General features: G+C 31.5%; 1 protein-coding gene across 1 annotated transcript; it reads right to left on the reverse strand.

The window, feature by feature from the left end:
* Positions 1–1,479: 1,479 nt before the first annotated feature.
* Sras (Ras converting CAAX endopeptidase Sras) lies at positions 1,480–18,228 on the reverse strand. Its single transcript, XM_088050252.1, has 5 exons — positions 18,116–18,228; positions 9,823–9,928; positions 9,465–9,771; positions 9,347–9,415; positions 1,480–2,165 (listed from the first exon to the last, which is right to left on the reverse strand). Exons 1-5 carry the CDS (start codon positions 18,226–18,228, stop codon positions 1,897–1,899), a joined length of 864 nt encoding a protein of 287 aa, XP_087906378.1. The 3' UTR covers positions 1,480–1,896.
* Between the last annotated feature and the right edge of the window lie 143 nt (positions 18,229–18,371).

The raw sequence follows: 18,371 nt of genomic DNA on the forward strand, positions 1-18,371 counted from the left end.
TAAAATTCTACAATTGGGCACACTCAATTAGTACCTTTAGGGCAAAAAGTGAACCAAATTTTACTGCTTTAGCGGCACTACTGTCAAAGTTGTGGAATTTAAAAGAAAAACTGGAATTTTGAAATTACGAGAAAAACGAAAAACCCTAAAATTTGTTATTCTTGTTCTAAAATTCTACAATTTGGCACACTCAATAAGTACCTTTAGGGCAATAAGTAAACCAAATTTCACTGCTTTAGCGGCACTATTGTCAAAGTTGTGGAATTTAAAAGAAAAACTGGAATTTTGAAATTACTAGAAAAACGAAAAACCCTAAAATTTGTTATTCTTGTTCTAAAATTCTACAATTTGGCACACTCAATAAGTACCTTTAGGGCAATAAGTAAACCAAATTTCACTGCTTTAGCGGCAATATTGTCAAAGTTGTGGAATTTAAAAGAAAAACTGGAATTTTGAAATTACTAGAAAAACGAAAAACCCTAAAATTTGTTATTCTTGTTCTAAAATTCTACAGTTTGCCACACTTAATTGGTACATTTAAGACAATAAGTGCAGCAAATTTCATTGCTTTATCGGCCAAATTCCCAAAGTTGTGGAATTTAAAAGAAAAACTAGAACTTTGAGATGACCAAAAAAACGAAAAATTCTAAAATTTGTTATTCTTGTTCTAAAATTCTACAATTTGGCACAATCAATCAGCGCCTTTAAGGCAATAAGTGCAGCAAATTTCACAGCTTTAGCGGCAAAATTGTCAAAGTTGTGAATCTGAATAATCCTATAAACAAAAAAAAATCAAGAATACAATAACATTTGAAAGCTTGAGATAACCAAATTCCAAAAAAGTCAAGAAAATTTAGCAGATTCGAAGAAGAATGTAATTAAAAAAACGAGAAAGCCCACAAAGATCCAAGAAGATCAAAACGGGTGCAAAATTTTAAGAAGTTAAGGAAGAAATTAAGGAATGAAAACTACAAAAGAATCAAAAACAAATCCTGGAGAATTCAATAGAATTCAGTGGAATCCAAGCAGATTTTAAGAAAATTCAAGAAAATCTAATATAATCTGAAGAAAAATGAAAATTTTAAAGGAATTTAAAAAATCCAAGGAGCTTGATTTCACTAATTTGTCTATTTTGAAATTTGAAGAATCGAATGAATATATGTACAGGTAAAACACCTGAGAACCTGAATTTTAAAGTACTTCTATGATCTCGAGAGTTGAAATCGAGAGAAAAAATTTGAAAAAGAAGGAATTCAAGAGTGTGAGAAATTAGATGAAATTAATTCTATCCAAGATTTTGAAAAATACAAAGGAATAACAACTTGGAGAATCGAAATATTATTGACATCTAAAAGAATTCAACGGAATTCGAAATATTTCGACAGAATCCAAGAAAATTCAAGAGAATTCAATGAAATAAAAAAAAACTGCAAGAATCCAAAAAATTCTGCGGAGTCTCAATTTTCAAATTACAGCCAGTTGCAAGTTAGAATTTATTAAAAAACAACAGAAGCGAACTAAACGAAACGAATACAAACAGGTTTATCCTTACAATTAGTAAAAATGCAACAGAAAAAATACCTAAATGCGTATAAAATTCTAAATAAACAGAAACATTTTTCATAGAACACTAAACATTTGGTCTTGAAATCCACAAGAACATACGTTCATAGGTACTATTAAACACTAAAATTCAGACTTTGAAAAACGAAAGTACTTTCTCAACATTACTAATATTCAACGTATTTACTAGGTCACTAAAAGTGGTAACATTTCAGTAACAAATTGCGTAATAATCACTCCTAGAGCAAGAGTATAAAAAGTTGAGCAAAATATTCGTACCTAACTACCGTTTTTATTCGACCTAATAAATTAAGACCTGAATTACATATCACGTTAGAGTTTGTACCACGAAGGATTGTTATAATACAAATTCGGATCAGTTAGTGGGTTTAATAAAAGACACCACAACACAAAACCGAGGATAAACAGGGCGATTATAACAAATTTTTTAGTCCCCGTGTACGTGGCGACTTCCACGACATCAGGAAATCCCATGTGATTACAAAAGGCGTGAACGACGAATGTGGCGGCGAAATGCCCCGTCCGTAGCAACAAATAGGCTGAGTACATCCCGAAAATGGTGGTGTAGACAAATTGGAAACCTGTCAAGAATTATGAGTGATGAGTTTTCGCCCGCGATCTACAGTTCACCAAACGCTCTAGTGCGGTTATGGCTTTGACTTTTTAAATCTTTTACAGCCACCTCACCGCAAACCCCCATAAACATAATAACCCTCTCAAGTGGTTGGGTCACTTTATCTGCCTTGAGATGAACCGTAATAAATATTTTTACCCAGCTGGTCAGTCTTACAAATCGAAACAATGAAATTCCTCAAAGTAGCTCAGCAATTCCATATGTCACGGGTGTGACAAAATGACAACATTTTTTTAATTTATTTACGACTAAGAGCTTTTTCAAGCAGAAGTACACTGTTATCAGGTAGGTTAAAGTGCTGCAAATTATCCAAATAATAGTTTATTACAACGTTTTATCGTTGACCACACAATACCTTTATTTGGGTGACAAAATGGGCAAGAGTTTCACGGAAAAATCATTATCATAAAAAAACATAGTTACCATTGAAAAAAATGACATGCGAATTTTATCAACAAGTGTCACCATTTTGAAAAAGTTGTTGATGAAGTCGTAATTATGGACCTGGAAAATTGTGATAATTCCCTACCGGCTGCAGTGGTCCAAAGCGCAAACGATGCATGTTCAAGTTTATTACCGAGTAAAAGTAAATATTCAGAAATAGAAACATAGTTGAAGATAATGCCGTAGTTTTTGTTTTATTTCTGGTTGCATATGTCAAAATGTCAAAATTACAAAAAGAGCTGCATAATGAAAAAGAGAGCGTTAATGACACCCATTAACGCATCCTTTTTCAGACAAACTGATTCATTAATATCGACATTAATAAGAGGTCAACGATAAAATTTGTTAAGTTACGATTGCAGATAATAGAGCAGCAAATTAATTTGAGGTGTCACGGGTGTGACGCGTACAAATTAAATTTATTGTTTTTAATGACATTTTTCTATATTTCTGCGAATCACAAAAGTCAGATTCCTTCTCTTTTAGTACACAAATATATGAACTATAGACACACATTTTAAGCCTCTTTGCAATTAGAATAACCAATTCAATTGTGCACTGTATTTTTTAGAAAACTGTAACGGGTGTGACATACATTTGTAACGGGCGTGACAAAGCAAAACTTGTTAAATAAACGTTGCTAAAAAATGAAAATAATGTAGCAGAAAGACTAATTTTATTAATGCTGCCGCACTAAGCAAAAATGACTTATCTACATAAAAGTCCTAACTGAGATATCGAACTACAGTAGAACCCGCTTAATACGATTTTCTAGGGACCGAGCAAAAAGAGCGTCTTATGCGGGAAAACGTCTTATACGGGAAACCCAAAAAAAGAATTTAATTAAAAAAATTTAAAGTTTTAATAAATCACATTGTAGAAAAGTATTTTTACATTCCTTAAACATTTATTGTATGTATGTACGTAACAATTTACACAGTTCAGTGAAAACAGTTTACTTAAAATATGTATGCAAGTTGGTTTGGTGACATTTTTCTCCTTTGAACACGTAGGATTTATCTGACTTCATTTTAAAAAACAATCCAAATTCGTCAGCATTAAAAACGTCGCGAGGTGCGTAGTCCTTTAAGAGTTCAGGAAGCACTGTTTTTATTGCATTATTTTTTTATATATTTTTTTCTTTTCGTTCCTGCATCTGACTTGCACAATTCTTCATTTTTTTTCAGTTTTTTAAAATGGTACGAAGAGTAGAAACCGGTAAATGAAACGTCGTCGCTATCTGCTTTTGGTTTTTTGTCTGACTATATTGGTTGTATTGCTGTAAAATTTTTAATTTTTAAAGTGGAGTTAACGCTTTCCGCTTTACACTATTCTGCGCCATTACGCCATTTTCTAAGACAACCGGTTCATAACTGAGACTAACAAAATAATAAAGTGAATCAACTGACGCTTGGCTACATGTAAAAATTTTCTTAGAAACGAATACAAAACTGACGCCTCGGATAGACCATTAAATTTTTCTCGGAAATTTCATTCAGGGAGCGTTATAAACGGGAAATTTGTACGTCTTAAGCGAGAAAAAATGCATGTAAAACATATCCAAACGCAAGGGACCGGCATAAAAAGGCGTATTATGCGGGAAATCGTATTATCCGGGAGCGTCTTAAGCGGGTTCTACTGTATTTGCGTTTATATTTGGTTCCACTATTTACCTTATGATCTTGTACTTCAAAATCCTAGTATATTTTTTAAAAGCGCTTTAAAATATAACCCTAAACTTGTCATTCAATTATTTCTTTCGGATTAGTTAATTTTGCACTTCAAGCGTTTCTTTGAACAAAATATTCCACATTTACTAAGCACAAATACCTTATCTGCAAATCAAATAATTATTAATATTGTTCTCGATAGTTTAACTTTATTGTCATTATGTCATTAATGGTAATTTAACAATTGTATATAAACAAATGAAATTTTTTTTTTAACAAGTTATGAACAAAAAATTAAATTATCTAAATTTGAATCGACCGTTGTTGTAGACAAATTAAGCCTGCTTAAAATCTTTTTTGTATTTAAGTGTTTTGTCTCTCTTTGGAATTTTACCCTTACAAACTTATGTAAATATTGAACGAGGATTTAGCTTATTTACTTTAAATAAACTGATAACATTCGTTTATGTAAAAAAAATATTCATTTGCATGTCAATCACTGACGTTTTAGAAGATTTATTCTTATCGCATTTGTTGAAATCCTGTTGATTTAATTTGTACTACAGCAAGTTGCACTTTCTGGCAATTAACTAAGTAAAAAAAGAAGGAAAATAAAGCCCAATTCTTATTATTATTATCATAATTTAACATCCAAAACTCTTCATTTATTCACATTGTCTGTCTTTCCCTACACTATTTCTGCAGTTTTTCTTACATTTACATGCGTCTTTGACAATGCTAAGCTCGCATTGCAGTTTGCTTCTTTTTGTTTCGTTCACTTAAAGATTTGTCGCAACGTCTTCTTTTCCTTAAAATTCATATTTTTGTGAAATAATTTTTCTTCTCTAGCTTTTTACTTTCCATGTTTTACTGAATACCACAATCCGTGCTCTCATTGTCGCTCACATACATAAAATGCATCTGCAAACCGATATAATGGAAATGGAATTTTTTGAAGTAATTTTAATTTACCCTGAAACAACTCTGCTTAACTTAATAAATAATAAACAAACAACAAATCCGTACACAAGTAATTACAGCGTTGTCCAACCAAATGAAAATGACAAATATAAAATTGAATTCTTCCAAGTTTTTGTTGCACAATGAACGTAGTGAAAATGCAGATAGGTCTTGATTGCTTAGCAAATTTATAAAAACTGCAGATAAGGTATAATTCATAACAGTTTTTTCATTACATAGAGTGAATATTCGTATTTTTTTGTTTATTGGAATAATAATAATTGGGTTTAACAGTTTGTATTTATCAAAAACTCCATTTTCTAAAAAAATGTAGATAGGTCATTTTTGCTTAGTACGGCAGAATTCTTGTAACATTTTGAACAAAGTAAGTTATATTTTACACAGGCGAAGGCTCCCACAGCCCCCAGTTTCGGTTTCACAAATTGGTCGAGTGTACTTATGTTCGCTAGACATACCTACATCCACCCTAAACTAACTTCTTTATTTGGACAAAATATGAGATATTGTTGGATATTTGGTATTGATTGCTTGAATATTTTTACTTAGTTGATTCAGATATTTTGACTTTGAATTCACCAGTATACAAAATATTTATATTATTAATTGATTTTTTGCTTTCAAGAAGAAATCCTTAGCAGAATTGTTGATTACCTTTCTGTGAACGATACGTTTATTTGTGCCTCCCATACCATCCAGAGTTTCTTTAACATGTGAGCATTTTAAGAGGAGTTGTTAAAACCAACTGTGTGTACATGTTTAAGCCTTAAATTATCAAATTTGGAAAGTGCGATCTAACAATTGTCACACCCGTGACATTTATTTTCAGTATTTCTCTAATATATCTTTGAACTTTAATTAGTGCAAAAACTGCATTATCAATTTGTTACTTTGTATACAAATTATCAATTTTTAGCTCCACAGATTTCAACCAGTTTTGCCAACTTTTGTTAAAATATTGTGACGGGTGTGACAAATTTTCTTAGCAAAGTTTTAATTCAAAAACAAATTATGAAATTACTTTTTTATGTATTCAGTATCCGATGTGTTAAGTAAATAGTTCAAACTGATTTGTCCACTAATTTTAAATTCTTGGAATTTATATTTTGAGTGAAAAAAAAATAAGTGAAGTTAAGCGAAAAATTAATAAAAATAAATAAAATAGATGAACGAAAGTGTAGTTAAAAGAAGGTGGTTATTTAAAGTATCAAGAAGCAAACAATTCAACCATTCATGGTTTTGGTTAACTTAAGATTGATATATTCGATTTTTAACAAAATTATGTTTCTGCAAGATGTTTTAGTTATTAATATGTCAGGTTCAGTTCGTGTGGAACTGCTGTTAAAAAGCTGCTTATTTTAAAGGCAAGCCGAGGCCATCCTTTAAATTTAACAGGGTGCTTTTAGATTCACTTTGACAGCTATTTTCGAGGTTATTTAAAAAATGTTACGAAATAAGATGTATTTTGTTGAATTCTTAAAATGCAATTACAACAAATTTGATGCATTTGATAAATCTTTGATAACAAAGAAATCACATGTATGAGATGAAATTTGAAGTTACTTTAATTATTAATGAATGAATTTTTATATTTAGATAAAACATGAAATTTAATTTGATTGAGCAATTCAAGCGAGCCATTTTCTTCGTCGAATAAATGATTTATTAAATAATTTATTAAATAAATTTAATTAATTTAAATTAAATTAAATTAATTTATTAAATAAATTATTTAATAATGTTATGTTGTAATTAGTACAAAATGTATTTTCACATTAGATTTTTATTTAAGAGCTGCTCTACACGATGGACAGCGACTTGGTCATGTTCTAAAAATTACAGAAATGCATTTTAGACACTCATTATAATATTTTTAAAAAGATATCAACAAAGTAATGTTCGCAAATAATTTACCTACTTGTAATAAATTAAACTAAGCAAAAAACTGCACGTTTTGGTAATAAATAAATTTGCATTTTATTATCTTTCACCTAAACTTTTAGTTTGTAAGGATTTTCTACATTCCTAAATATTGATGTTGAACCAAAATGACCAAAAAACGCGTTTCCAGTTTGCAGTTACGTTTATACATTGTTCAAATATTTTTTTTAACATTATTTACGATTTGTCATTCTCATTAGTTTCGTTTCTCTTGATGATAGTAGTGAAAATCACAAAATGCGCACGCGCAAACATACCACTAGGGCTCGTTCACAATCAAATTAACAGACGTACGTTAAAATTCTCCATTTTAACGCACTAAAAACGCGTTTCCAGTTTCCACTTACGTTTATACATTGTTCAAATATTTTTTTTAATATTATTTACAATTTGTTATTCTCATCAGTTTCGTTTCTCTCGATGACAGTAGTGAAAATCACAAAATGCGCACGCGCAAACATACCACTAGGGCTCGTTCACAATCAAATTAACAGACTACGCACCGTTAAATCTGATTATTTTAACGTACCCGTTAAATTTAACAGACTCGATACAGAATAGCCCTTAATTACAGTTAAATATAATCATATGAATACAGCAAAAAATTCTTAAAATGATTCTTTTTGAATAAATCATTATCGACATTAATTAATCTAAAGCGATGAATGATTATAAATTATCATTAATTTTTGAAACTATCAGATTTTAGACATCTATTTATTAATTACTATACTTAATAGAGCTGACCAATAATAATAATCAAGACACTACATTCAAAACACGTCTAGGAATTCTGGATTACTGGGTGTTTTACACGTTTTTTTCGGCATCTTAGAACTTTGACTTTCATAAACTGCAGAGAAAGGGCTAATGAGGGAATGAGATTGTCTTGGACGGTGGATGAAATCTGATTATCTCAGGTATATAAACTCACCAAGACGCCAAGTTTTTGGGACTTTCCAGTTTCTTTTATAATGTCGGTTTAAAATAAAGTAAAAAAGCAAATGTGGAGGTGAGAGTTCACTTTAATGCTTTCACTTTTGAAAACAATCAGTTTCTAGAAAAATTCAGCTTCGTCAACATGTGTCTTCCCCTTTTATCTGTATTTTCTTTGGGTCCTGAATTTCGAGTTCGAATTTCAAAAAGTGTTTCTCAAGACTAACAACAGCAAATCCTTATTTTCATAAAGGTATGTTTTATATAAAATTAGAAAATCTGTTGTTAGTAACTACGTTTATTACAATTAAAGAATCAATATGGTGAGACCTTGGAATCACAACGAATTTGATTCTCAAGAAAATGGCGACAACATGTAAAATATCGAAATCGATGAGTTGGTTCAACCACAGAATGAAAACTTTAATGGAAATGTTGAAGTAATTGGGTTGAAGATGTTGAACCCGAAGTTGACATCGTGGCTACACCTCGTATGTCTCGTATGCATTTACCACCGGAAGCTAAAGAAATAGTTTTAAATGTATACGAATCTCTTAAAAATGAAGAGGGAAGTGGAGCAAGTGAATAAATGAAACGGAATAAATGGCTATCTTGTTATAGTTTACGAAAGATAATAAGATCATTCCACAAGTTTACCATGTCAATCAATCGAGTTATAAGATAATTATTATAATTCTATTTGTAAGTTTCATATAATTGCACTTCAAGTCGTATTTTGAGGAATTTCATTGAACTGACCAGCTGGGTAAAAATATTTTTTACGGTTCATTTCAAGGCAGATATAGTAAACTCAGTTGACATATACCTAGTAAATTTTATGGCCACATTATGAGAGGGCCGGGCAGTACTAATCCTTGCGATTGGAGACCATAAATGAGCACGAAATGAATACGGGCCTATTCAACCATCGGTCAACTCTCTACCTAGAACTTTGTCGGCTGCAGTTTACAACACCCAGTTTTATTTCTATGGGTGGTTTGACTTAAGCCATAAAATGTTTACTAGGTATATGTCAACTGAGGTTACTATAAGACCCAACCACTTATTATGTTTATGGGGGTTTGCGGTAAGGTGGCTATAAACCATTTAAAAAGTCAAAGCCATAACCGCACTAGAGCGTTTGGCAAACTGTACTTACAAGCGACTTTGAAGGCCGTTTTGAAATCCATCCCGTATTTGATCCTCTCTTGCATGTGATGGAAGTGCGCTGAAACTCAAACTTAATTCCTTCAGTTGGAACAAGTGGCGATACATACCGACACCGAAAAACAGTGGACATATCAAAACCGCCTTCAGCGGCGAACAACACTGGATAAGTAAAGGCAGCATGCAACTCCTGTATGTAAATTCTTCGGAAAATGGAGCTACCAAGTGGTTTCTTAGCCAGATTAAGTTCTTGAAGTTACCACTCCAGTACGTGGGTTCGGTGTAGAGTTTGAGGAATCCGCTGTGGATTTTCATGGCGACGGGACCCAAAAACAGGATCATGGTTAGGATTAAAGGCAGGATGAAGGCCTGGTATAATCCGGTGGTTTTTAGTCCCATCAGTTCCGGTAAAGTTGTCTGAAATTTGGTGTTATCAAGGGTTTTTTGGTGTTGTGTTGTTGGTATTACCTGTTCTAGAATTCTGTTTCCGGTACCCGCGTAAAGGAAGCATGGTGATATAAATAGCATAACAAATACACTAAAGAAGCGTCTTTTTATTGTGGACGGATGATCCCTGGAACAAAAAAATAAATAAAAGAAGAGGCATTGGTTTTTGAAGTATGTTGGTATCCCTGCCATTATGTCAAATCGTTTACTAGCTTAAACATGTTTATGCCATCAAATTAGAACTTTTTGAACCAAGACTTGGCACTTTAAAAAAAAATGGAAATCTGGTGATTTTAATGCCGCAATTAAAAAATTTGCGAAGTTTTTTAGTTTGAACGTGTTAATTAACTTAATTAGAAAATTTGCACTTTTCTAAATAAAAATTTGTAATTCTGGTGATTTTAACGCTATAATTATAAAATTTGGGGAATTTACTAATTTGAACGTGTTTATTAACTCTACCAAATTAGAAAATTTTAGCGCATGAAAGACATATTTTGAAAATTTTTATTTTGCAAACGAACCAAAAATGTCCACAATAAAAAATGTAAATGGTAGTTTTAACGCTAGTACACTATAATTTGGGAAGTTTACTGGTTTAAACATGTTTATTAACTCCGCCAAGTTTGAAAATTGTAGCAGAAAAAATTTTTATTTTGCAAACGGACTAATAATTTGCATTTTTGAAAACAAAAATTTGTAATTCTGGTAATTTTAATGCAATAACAATGAAATTTGGGAAATTTACTAGTTTGAGCATGTTTATTAATTCTACAAAATTAGAAAATTGTAGCGCATAAAAGAGAAATTTTAGAAATTTTTATTTTGCGAACGGATTAAAAATTTGCATTTCTGAAAAAAAATGTAATTCTGGTAATTTTAACGCTATGACTATTAAACTTAGGGAGTTTATTAGTTTGAACGTGTTTATTACTTCCCCCAAATTAGAAAATTGTAGCGCATGAAAGACATATTTTGGATTTTTTTTTTGCAAACGTACCAAAAATGTCCACAATAAAAAAATGTAAATGGTAGTTTTACCACTAGTACACTACAAAAATTTTTATTTTGCAAAAAGACTAATCATTTGCATTTTTGAAAACAAAAATTTGTATTTCTGGTAATTTTAATGCAATAACAATGAAATTTACTAGTTTGAGCATGTTTATTAATTCTACGAAATTAGAAAATTGTAGCGCATAAAAGAGAATTTTTGGACATTTTTATTTTGCGAACGAACAAAAATTTGCATTTTTGAAAACTAAAATTTGTAATTCTGGTAATTTTAACGCTATGACTAAAAAAAATTGGGGAGTTTATTAGTTTGAACGTGTTTATTAATTCCCCCAAATTAGAAAATTGTAGCGCATGAGAGACAGTTTTTGGAAATTTTTATTTTGCCAAAGAACTAAAAATTTGCATTTTTTTTAAAGAAAAATTTGTAATTCGGGTTAATTTACCGCCATGACTATAAAATTTGGGGGGTTTACAGGCTTGAACGTGTTTATTAACTCCGCCAAATTAGAAACTTGTAGCGCAAAAGAAACAGTTTTTGGAAATTTTTATTTATAACTAAAAATTTGCATGTCTTAAAGCACAAAATTTGTAATTTTGATAATTTTAACGAAATGAAAATGTGCACTTTCCAAAACAAAAATTTGTAACTCTGGTAATTTTAACGCTATGACTACAAAATTTGAAGGATTTACTAGTTTAAACATGTTTATTAATTCCACAAAATTACAGAACTGTAGTAGAATTGTAATTATAAGAGAGACAGTTTTATAAAAAAAAATATTTGGCGACTAAACTCAAAATTTGCACTTTTTGAAACAAAAATTCGTAATTCTGGTAATTTTAATGCAAAGACAATGAAATTTGGGGAATTGACTAGTTTAAACATGTTTATTAAATGTGTTAAATTAGAAAATTATAGAGCAACAGACACAGTTTTTAGAAATTTTTATGTTAATTTTGTGAACGAACTCAAAATTTGCATTTTAAAACAAAACCTTGTAATTCCCGTCATTTTAACGCTATGGAAATGACATTAAGGAAATTTACAAGTTTAGGTGGGTTCGTTATTTTCGCCACATTACAAAATTGTACACATGTTTATTATCTCCGCCAAATTTGAAAATTGTAGCCGAAGAAATTTTTATTTTGTGAACGACCTAAAAATGCAAACCTTTTAAAACAAAAATTCGTAATTCTCTGGTAATTTTAACGCTGACTATAAGATTTGGAGAATTTACTAGTTTGAACATGTATATTAACTCCGCCAAATTAGAAAATTGTAGCGCATAAATGAGAGATTAAAAAAAATTTTTTGCGAACGGACAAAAAATTTGCATTTTTAAAACAAAAATTTGTAATTCTGATAATTTAAACGCTGTTATAATGAGTTCGAAATAATTTATTAATTTGAACACGTTTCTTAACACCGCCAAATTAGAAAATTGTAGCGCATCTGAAAGAGTTTTAAAAAAATTTTATTTTGCAAACAAACTAAAAATTTGCACTTTTTAAAACAAAAATTCGTAATTCTGGTAATTTTACCGATAAGACTATAAGATTTGAAGAATTTACTAGTTTGAACCTGTATATTAACTTCGACAAAATAGAAAATTGTCGCGCATCAGAAAGAGTTTAAAAAAAATTGTTTTGCGAACAAACTAAAAATTTGCACTTTTTAAAACAAAAATCCGTAACTCTGGTAATTTTCATACTATGCCTATAAAATGTGGGGAGTCTACTGTTTTGAACATGTTTATTAACTCCGCCAAATTAGAAAATTGTAGCGCATAAGAAACAATTTAAAAAAAAAATTATTTTGCGAACGGACAGTTTTTAATTTTTTTTTATTTTGCGAGCTAACTGAAAATGTGCACTTTTGAAAACAAAAATTTGTAACTCTGGTAATTTTAACGCTATGACTATAAAATGTCGAGAATTTACTAGTTTGAACATTGTAGAGCACCAGACATAGTTTTTAGAAATTTTTATTTTGCGTACAAACAAAAAATTTGCATTCTAAAACAAAATTTTGTAATTCTCGTAATTTTAACGCTATGGAAATGAAATTTGGGAAATTTACAAGTTTCGGTGTGTTCGTTATCTTCGCCACATTACAAAATTGTAGCGCCGGTGAGACAATTTTTAAAAATTGTGATTTTGTGAACAAACAGAAAATTTGAGGAATTTATTAGATTGAACATGTTTGTTTTGAACACCGCCAAATAAGAAAATTCTAGGAGGTTCCAAAGAGTCTCTCGAAAAAAAGGGAACTGAAGATTTTTCCAAAAATACGAAACAATACTTACAAGGACAATTTAAAAATTCGAAAACTGTTAAAATCTACTTAGAAAACAGAAGGTGCTTCTAAGAGAAAGTCGCTGATAACCCGCCATTCCGTTATGTTAAAAAATCTGTCATTCTGAATAGGGCTCAAACTTGAATATAAATGATGCTCCGAACCGGTAAAGATGCATTTAATTTCGTAGGAATAATCACATTGTATAATATATTCAGGGAGTGTGGTATAAGGGGTAGCGGTTTTAAATGTGTGAAACTGACTTTTACTTTGAAGAATCGATCAACCAGTTTCTAGTAAAAACAAGTAAAAACAATCGTGTTTAATATTTAGTGGGAAAAAAAATTACTTTTTCATCGCACGAGCGCAAGCAAGGAAGTGTGTACATCCTGTTATCATTATCAACGGTAACACGCAAAGAGGGTTTATAATAAACAGTCAGGTCATTCCTCCCCTATTTCACCCTCATTGTGTTTTTTCAAATTTCTTATTCAAATTTAAGTAGACTTCTCCAGGTATATGGAACGGATATGTGGCTGAACCGCCACCTTTAGTTGTTTAGTCCAGGTAAGACACCTGGACATGTTTAACCCACCAGATTTGTTACGAAAATTGGAAAGTTTTTTGAAATAACAATCCTCAACTCAGGTAGAAATCCAACCTTATTATCGAAACGACTTAATTAGTTGCGCTTATCTAATGTTTTTCTGTGTTTTATTCCAAAAAAACAACCAATTTTTGTTGAAATTACGACCTTCTCAAGTTTCTGACGACAGAAATGACGTGAAAGTTGAAGAAATGCGGCCCAATGTTTCAAGTTCAAAAGAATGTGCTCAATGGGGCCAGGTGAATTTTTGCAAGACCTAACAGAAAAGTTGGCATGATGGGATTTCAGCAAATCCTTTCCCTGTGGTTAGAGGACAGTCTTATGAAGTTACCTTCTAATCGCTTTGGATTTACCCTCTTTATCGGTGAAAGTCCCTAATTTAGGCACCTCGTTTAAAACCACTAATGGAACTTATGACTTTATTTTTTCAAACAACACTAATATCTCTATTTTTGGATAGCTTTTTCATTTTCCATTAAACAGTCCAAATTTTCTACAGACCAATAAAGTAATATATACAGTACGAACCATTAAATTAAATTCTAAGCAGGCAATGTATTTTAAACATATGTTATGTCGACTTGCTCGAAACCTGTCAAATCTCTAATAGTTATTTAAGATACAAGTTTAAAAAGTGATTCTTTATGCACGAATGCAATGAATGAAGAGTCTTTTTAAACGAGTGTCTTACAACGTTTTATCTAGGATTGTTCTTCATTTCTAGTTTCTAAAAATATTAGAAATCATCCATCATCAAATGTCAAAATAAATGAAATTTGACAGCTATTTTTACAACTAGTTGCGAAATGGTAATATTCTACGTACTGGACGTGGTTTGGACAATACGTCCATCCATTTTGCACGAGTAGCAAACAAAGTTTTTTTTACAATCGCAGCAAAATGGAGCAAAGTATAAAGATAAATACATCGAGTGACAGTTCTGACAAGTATTTTAAAATTGACACACAATTTTCCGTTTTCCGGTTTTTACGCAGATTCAACGGTTAGAATTCGAGAAGTTGACACGAATCTACGAGGAATCTTATAAAAGTCGATAAATTAATTCAATGCCTGTCAAATGACAAATACTTTTACGCACTTGTGTCACAAAAAAGTGCAACGAAATGCAAAATGTCCCGACAACACTTCCAGTGACAGATTTGACAATTAATTTAAAATTGGCACTTTACTTGACAGAATTTCCACACGAATATGCGTGAAATGTAACAAAAATCGATAAATCATACTTTTTCGCACTCGTTTCATCATTTTTACGCACATTGATGTAAAATAATGTCATTTCAAAGTTAAAATGACAATCAAAATGTCAACTGTATGTCTTTTTTCTACAATCGCTATATAAAGTTTACATTTTGACTGTTATTTTAATGTCGAAATGACACGCTTTTAGGCACAAGTCGTTAAAAGTGACATAAGAGTGCGTAAAAGTAACATATTAGTGCGTGAAAACAACATAGGAGTGCATAAAGCATTTGTCACTTTGACAGGCATTGAAATTGTTGGTTAGAATTTGAGAAATCGCCTTAAATATACCTGAAACAGAAACCCATAAATTATCAAAAAATTTGGGTAAAAAACGATTGCGACATATTTTTACGCACTCTTCTGTCACTTTTAGGCACTTGGGTTTAGAAAAAGTCACTTCGGAATTAAATTGACAATTAAAACGTCAACTTAACTTTTTTCTACAAACTTTTTCGATTGTTATTGTAATTTCGAAAAAAACACGTTTTTAGACACAAGTGTGTAAAAGTATTTGTCATTTGACAGGCATTGAAATTAATTTATCGACTTTTATAAGATTTGTCGTATATTCGTGTCAAATTCTCGAATTCTAACCGTTGAATCTGCGTAAAAACCGGAAAACTGTGCGAAAATTGTGTGTTAATTTTAAAATAATTGTTAGAACTGTCACTCGATGCATTTCTCTTTAAACTTTGCTCCATCTTGCTGAGATTGTAGAAAAAATATTGTTTGCTACACGTGCGAAATGCGATTATTTCAGGTAACTTCTAAATGATAAGAGACAGCAGAATTATTTATTAAAGTAAAAATCAATTCACGAGTTTCAAGTAAATTAAGTACTTTTGCAACAATTCTCAAAATCGTAGTAAAGCTTGGAAAACACGCCGCGTGCGTTAAACATATTCCGCACGTGTAACAAATAAGATTTTTTCTACATTCGCAGCAAATAGACCTTACGCGTCCAAACTTCATGTCTAATGCCTAAATCACTGCTATTTTGTTACTGGCTTACAATATTAGTGCCTAAACGTGATAATAATACTTTTCCTTGTTCAATTTTGAAAAAATTCTATCATGAGAAGTGTCAATTTTAAAACAAAATTGTCAGAACTTTCACTTGAACTGTTTGTATTTTTAAATATTACTTGATTTTGATGGGATTGTAGAAAAGATCTTGTTTGCTACTCGTGCGAAATGGATATTACGCACACCATGTTTAGTGCGTAAAACAGTACTATTTCAGAACTTGTTGCAAAAATATCGATTAGTTCAAGTAACTTCTAGATGGTCAGAGAGAGCATATTTATTTATCAGAGTAAAAATCAATATCTGAGTTTCAAGCAAAAAAGTATCATGTAAGCCACAAAAGTCATGAAAGAGAGACAAACATAGAAGTCATGTCGGAGTAAAATTTTGTTTTTGATATAACCTCAATTTTTTGATGAGAATAACATTACGAAGCTGCAAATAAGACATAAATCAAATGTCAAATTACTGTCAAATTTTATCTGGACTTAGGTAAATTTTGTCAAAGCCTAGGGTAAATAAAAATTATGTGGATCACACGTTACTTTTGCAACAATTGGCAAAATGGTAGTGATATACGCCTTGGACGTGAAATTTGGACACGTCGCGTGCGTTAAATATATTTCGCACGTGTCACAAACAAGATTTTTTCTACAATTGCAGCAAATAAACCTTACGCGTCTAAACTTTACGTCTAAAGTCTTAATCACTGCCATGATGTTACTAGCTTACAATATTAGTGCCTAAAAGTGATAATTTATACTTTTCCTAGTTCAATTTTCAAAAAATTCTGTCAAGAGAAGTGTCAAATTTAAAACAAAATTGTCAGAACTGTCACTTAAACTGTTTGTATTGTTTAATTTTACTTGATTTTGATGGGATTTTAGAAAAAATCTTGTTTGCTACTCGTGCGAAAACAGAACTAACTTGTATGCGAAAATAGTATTCTGTGAGCCGCAAAATGTTTGTTTAGGGTAGGCCATGAAAGAGAGACAGAGACAAATATAGAAGTCATGTCTGAGTGAAATTTTGTGTTTAATAATATAACCTCAATTCTTTGATGAAAATAACATTACGAAGCTGCAAATAAGAGAAAATGTATCGTGTGTCACCACAGAATCAATAATTTATTGAAAACCAATTGAAATTAAATTAAATGACAAATGTCAAAGTACCGCAAATTTTCTCTCAACTTACGTAAATTTGGTCAAAGCCTACCCTAAGTGAAAATTTTGTGGATCACACGTTACTTTAGCAACAGTTGGCAAAATGGTGGTTATTTACGCACTCTGGCGTGCGTTAAACATATTTCGCACGTGTAACAAACAAGGTTTTTTACAATCGCAGCAAATAATTTCACTGACATTTTACTTGCTTACAACATTAGTGCCTAAAATTGATAATTTATGATTTTCCTAGTTCAATATTCAAGAAATTCTGTCAAGAAAAGTGTCAATTTAAAAACAATTGTCAGAACTGTCACTTGAAGTTTGTCTCTTTTAAATTTTCCTCGATTTTGTTGGGATTGTAGAAAAAATCTGGTTTGTTACACGTGCGAAATATGTCTTGTTTAGCTAGTATCTTATGAACATGTGTCGTAACTCGACATAAGAATGTCAAATAATTGACGGACAAAATAAAGAATTAAATGTCTTTTAATTACATTTTTTTTTACAAAATATTCCGACGTTGTTATGGTAACGAAACTATTAACGCATCCGATTTGGAAATGGCTATTAACGCATTCAAAACAAATAAAAAAAGTTGAATAAACACAACGGCAAGAGAGCTGTCACATTTCGTCAATAATTTGACAGACGTCAAATCAAAAGACAACTTTGAATACGACATACGACGTGTCAAGTTGGTGTTAGGCCACTTGATTAAGCACGAGATTCAAATATTGGCGCCGGGTACAGTCTTGTCCGCAGACATTAAATTTGTCTGGTGCTGTACTGCCTCGAACAGAACAGCAAGAACAGTTAAGTTGATGGTGGAGGGAAGCGCGACGTGAGGGGCGCACTCTGTAAGTCTGCTCGCTTTAACAAGTTGAACAAAAAAAGGTCGCGCGAGTGATGAAAATCGCTATTGGTAATTTTTACCTGTTGTGTGGAGACTTCCAGACGTGCAAACTGGCCACGTAAGTGACGGACAACAGCAAGCAGATCCCGATGGAAACGAAACAATTAAAAATTCCATAGAAATCCTGCACCATTCTGACATTTTAACGGTCACGTGAACGAAAAGGAGCTTCTCCCATTGGCTGTCGAGCTCCGTGGTGTCCGAACGGTAGTGAATATGGCCGCCAGTGCAAGTTCCAGTGTCTCCTTTGTTTAGAGCTTGCTTTTGCTGTGGTGC

This window comes from Gnatocerus cornutus, chromosome 1 (assembly GCF_029298725.1).
Source record: "Gnatocerus cornutus isolate USDA-ARS CGAHR chromosome 1, icGnaCorn1.1, whole genome shotgun sequence".
Taxonomy (NCBI): Eukaryota; Metazoa; Arthropoda; class Insecta; order Coleoptera; family Tenebrionidae; genus Gnatocerus; species Gnatocerus cornutus.

Excerpts from the sequence above, each read along its gene's own strand:
- Sras (XM_088050252.1), bottom strand. The coding sequence starts at position 18,228 with ATGGTGCAGGATTTCTATGGAATTTTTAATTGTTTCGTTTCCATCGGG. Across the intron at positions 9,929-18,115 it reads TGGAAGTCTCCACACAACAG|GGATCATCCGTCCACAATAA; the intron begins GTAAAAATTACC and ends TTTTTGTTCCAG. Across the intron at positions 9,416-9,464 it reads TCCACTGTTTTTCGGTGTCG|CGCACTTCCATCACATGCAA; the intron begins GTATGTATCGCC and ends TTTGAGTTTCAG.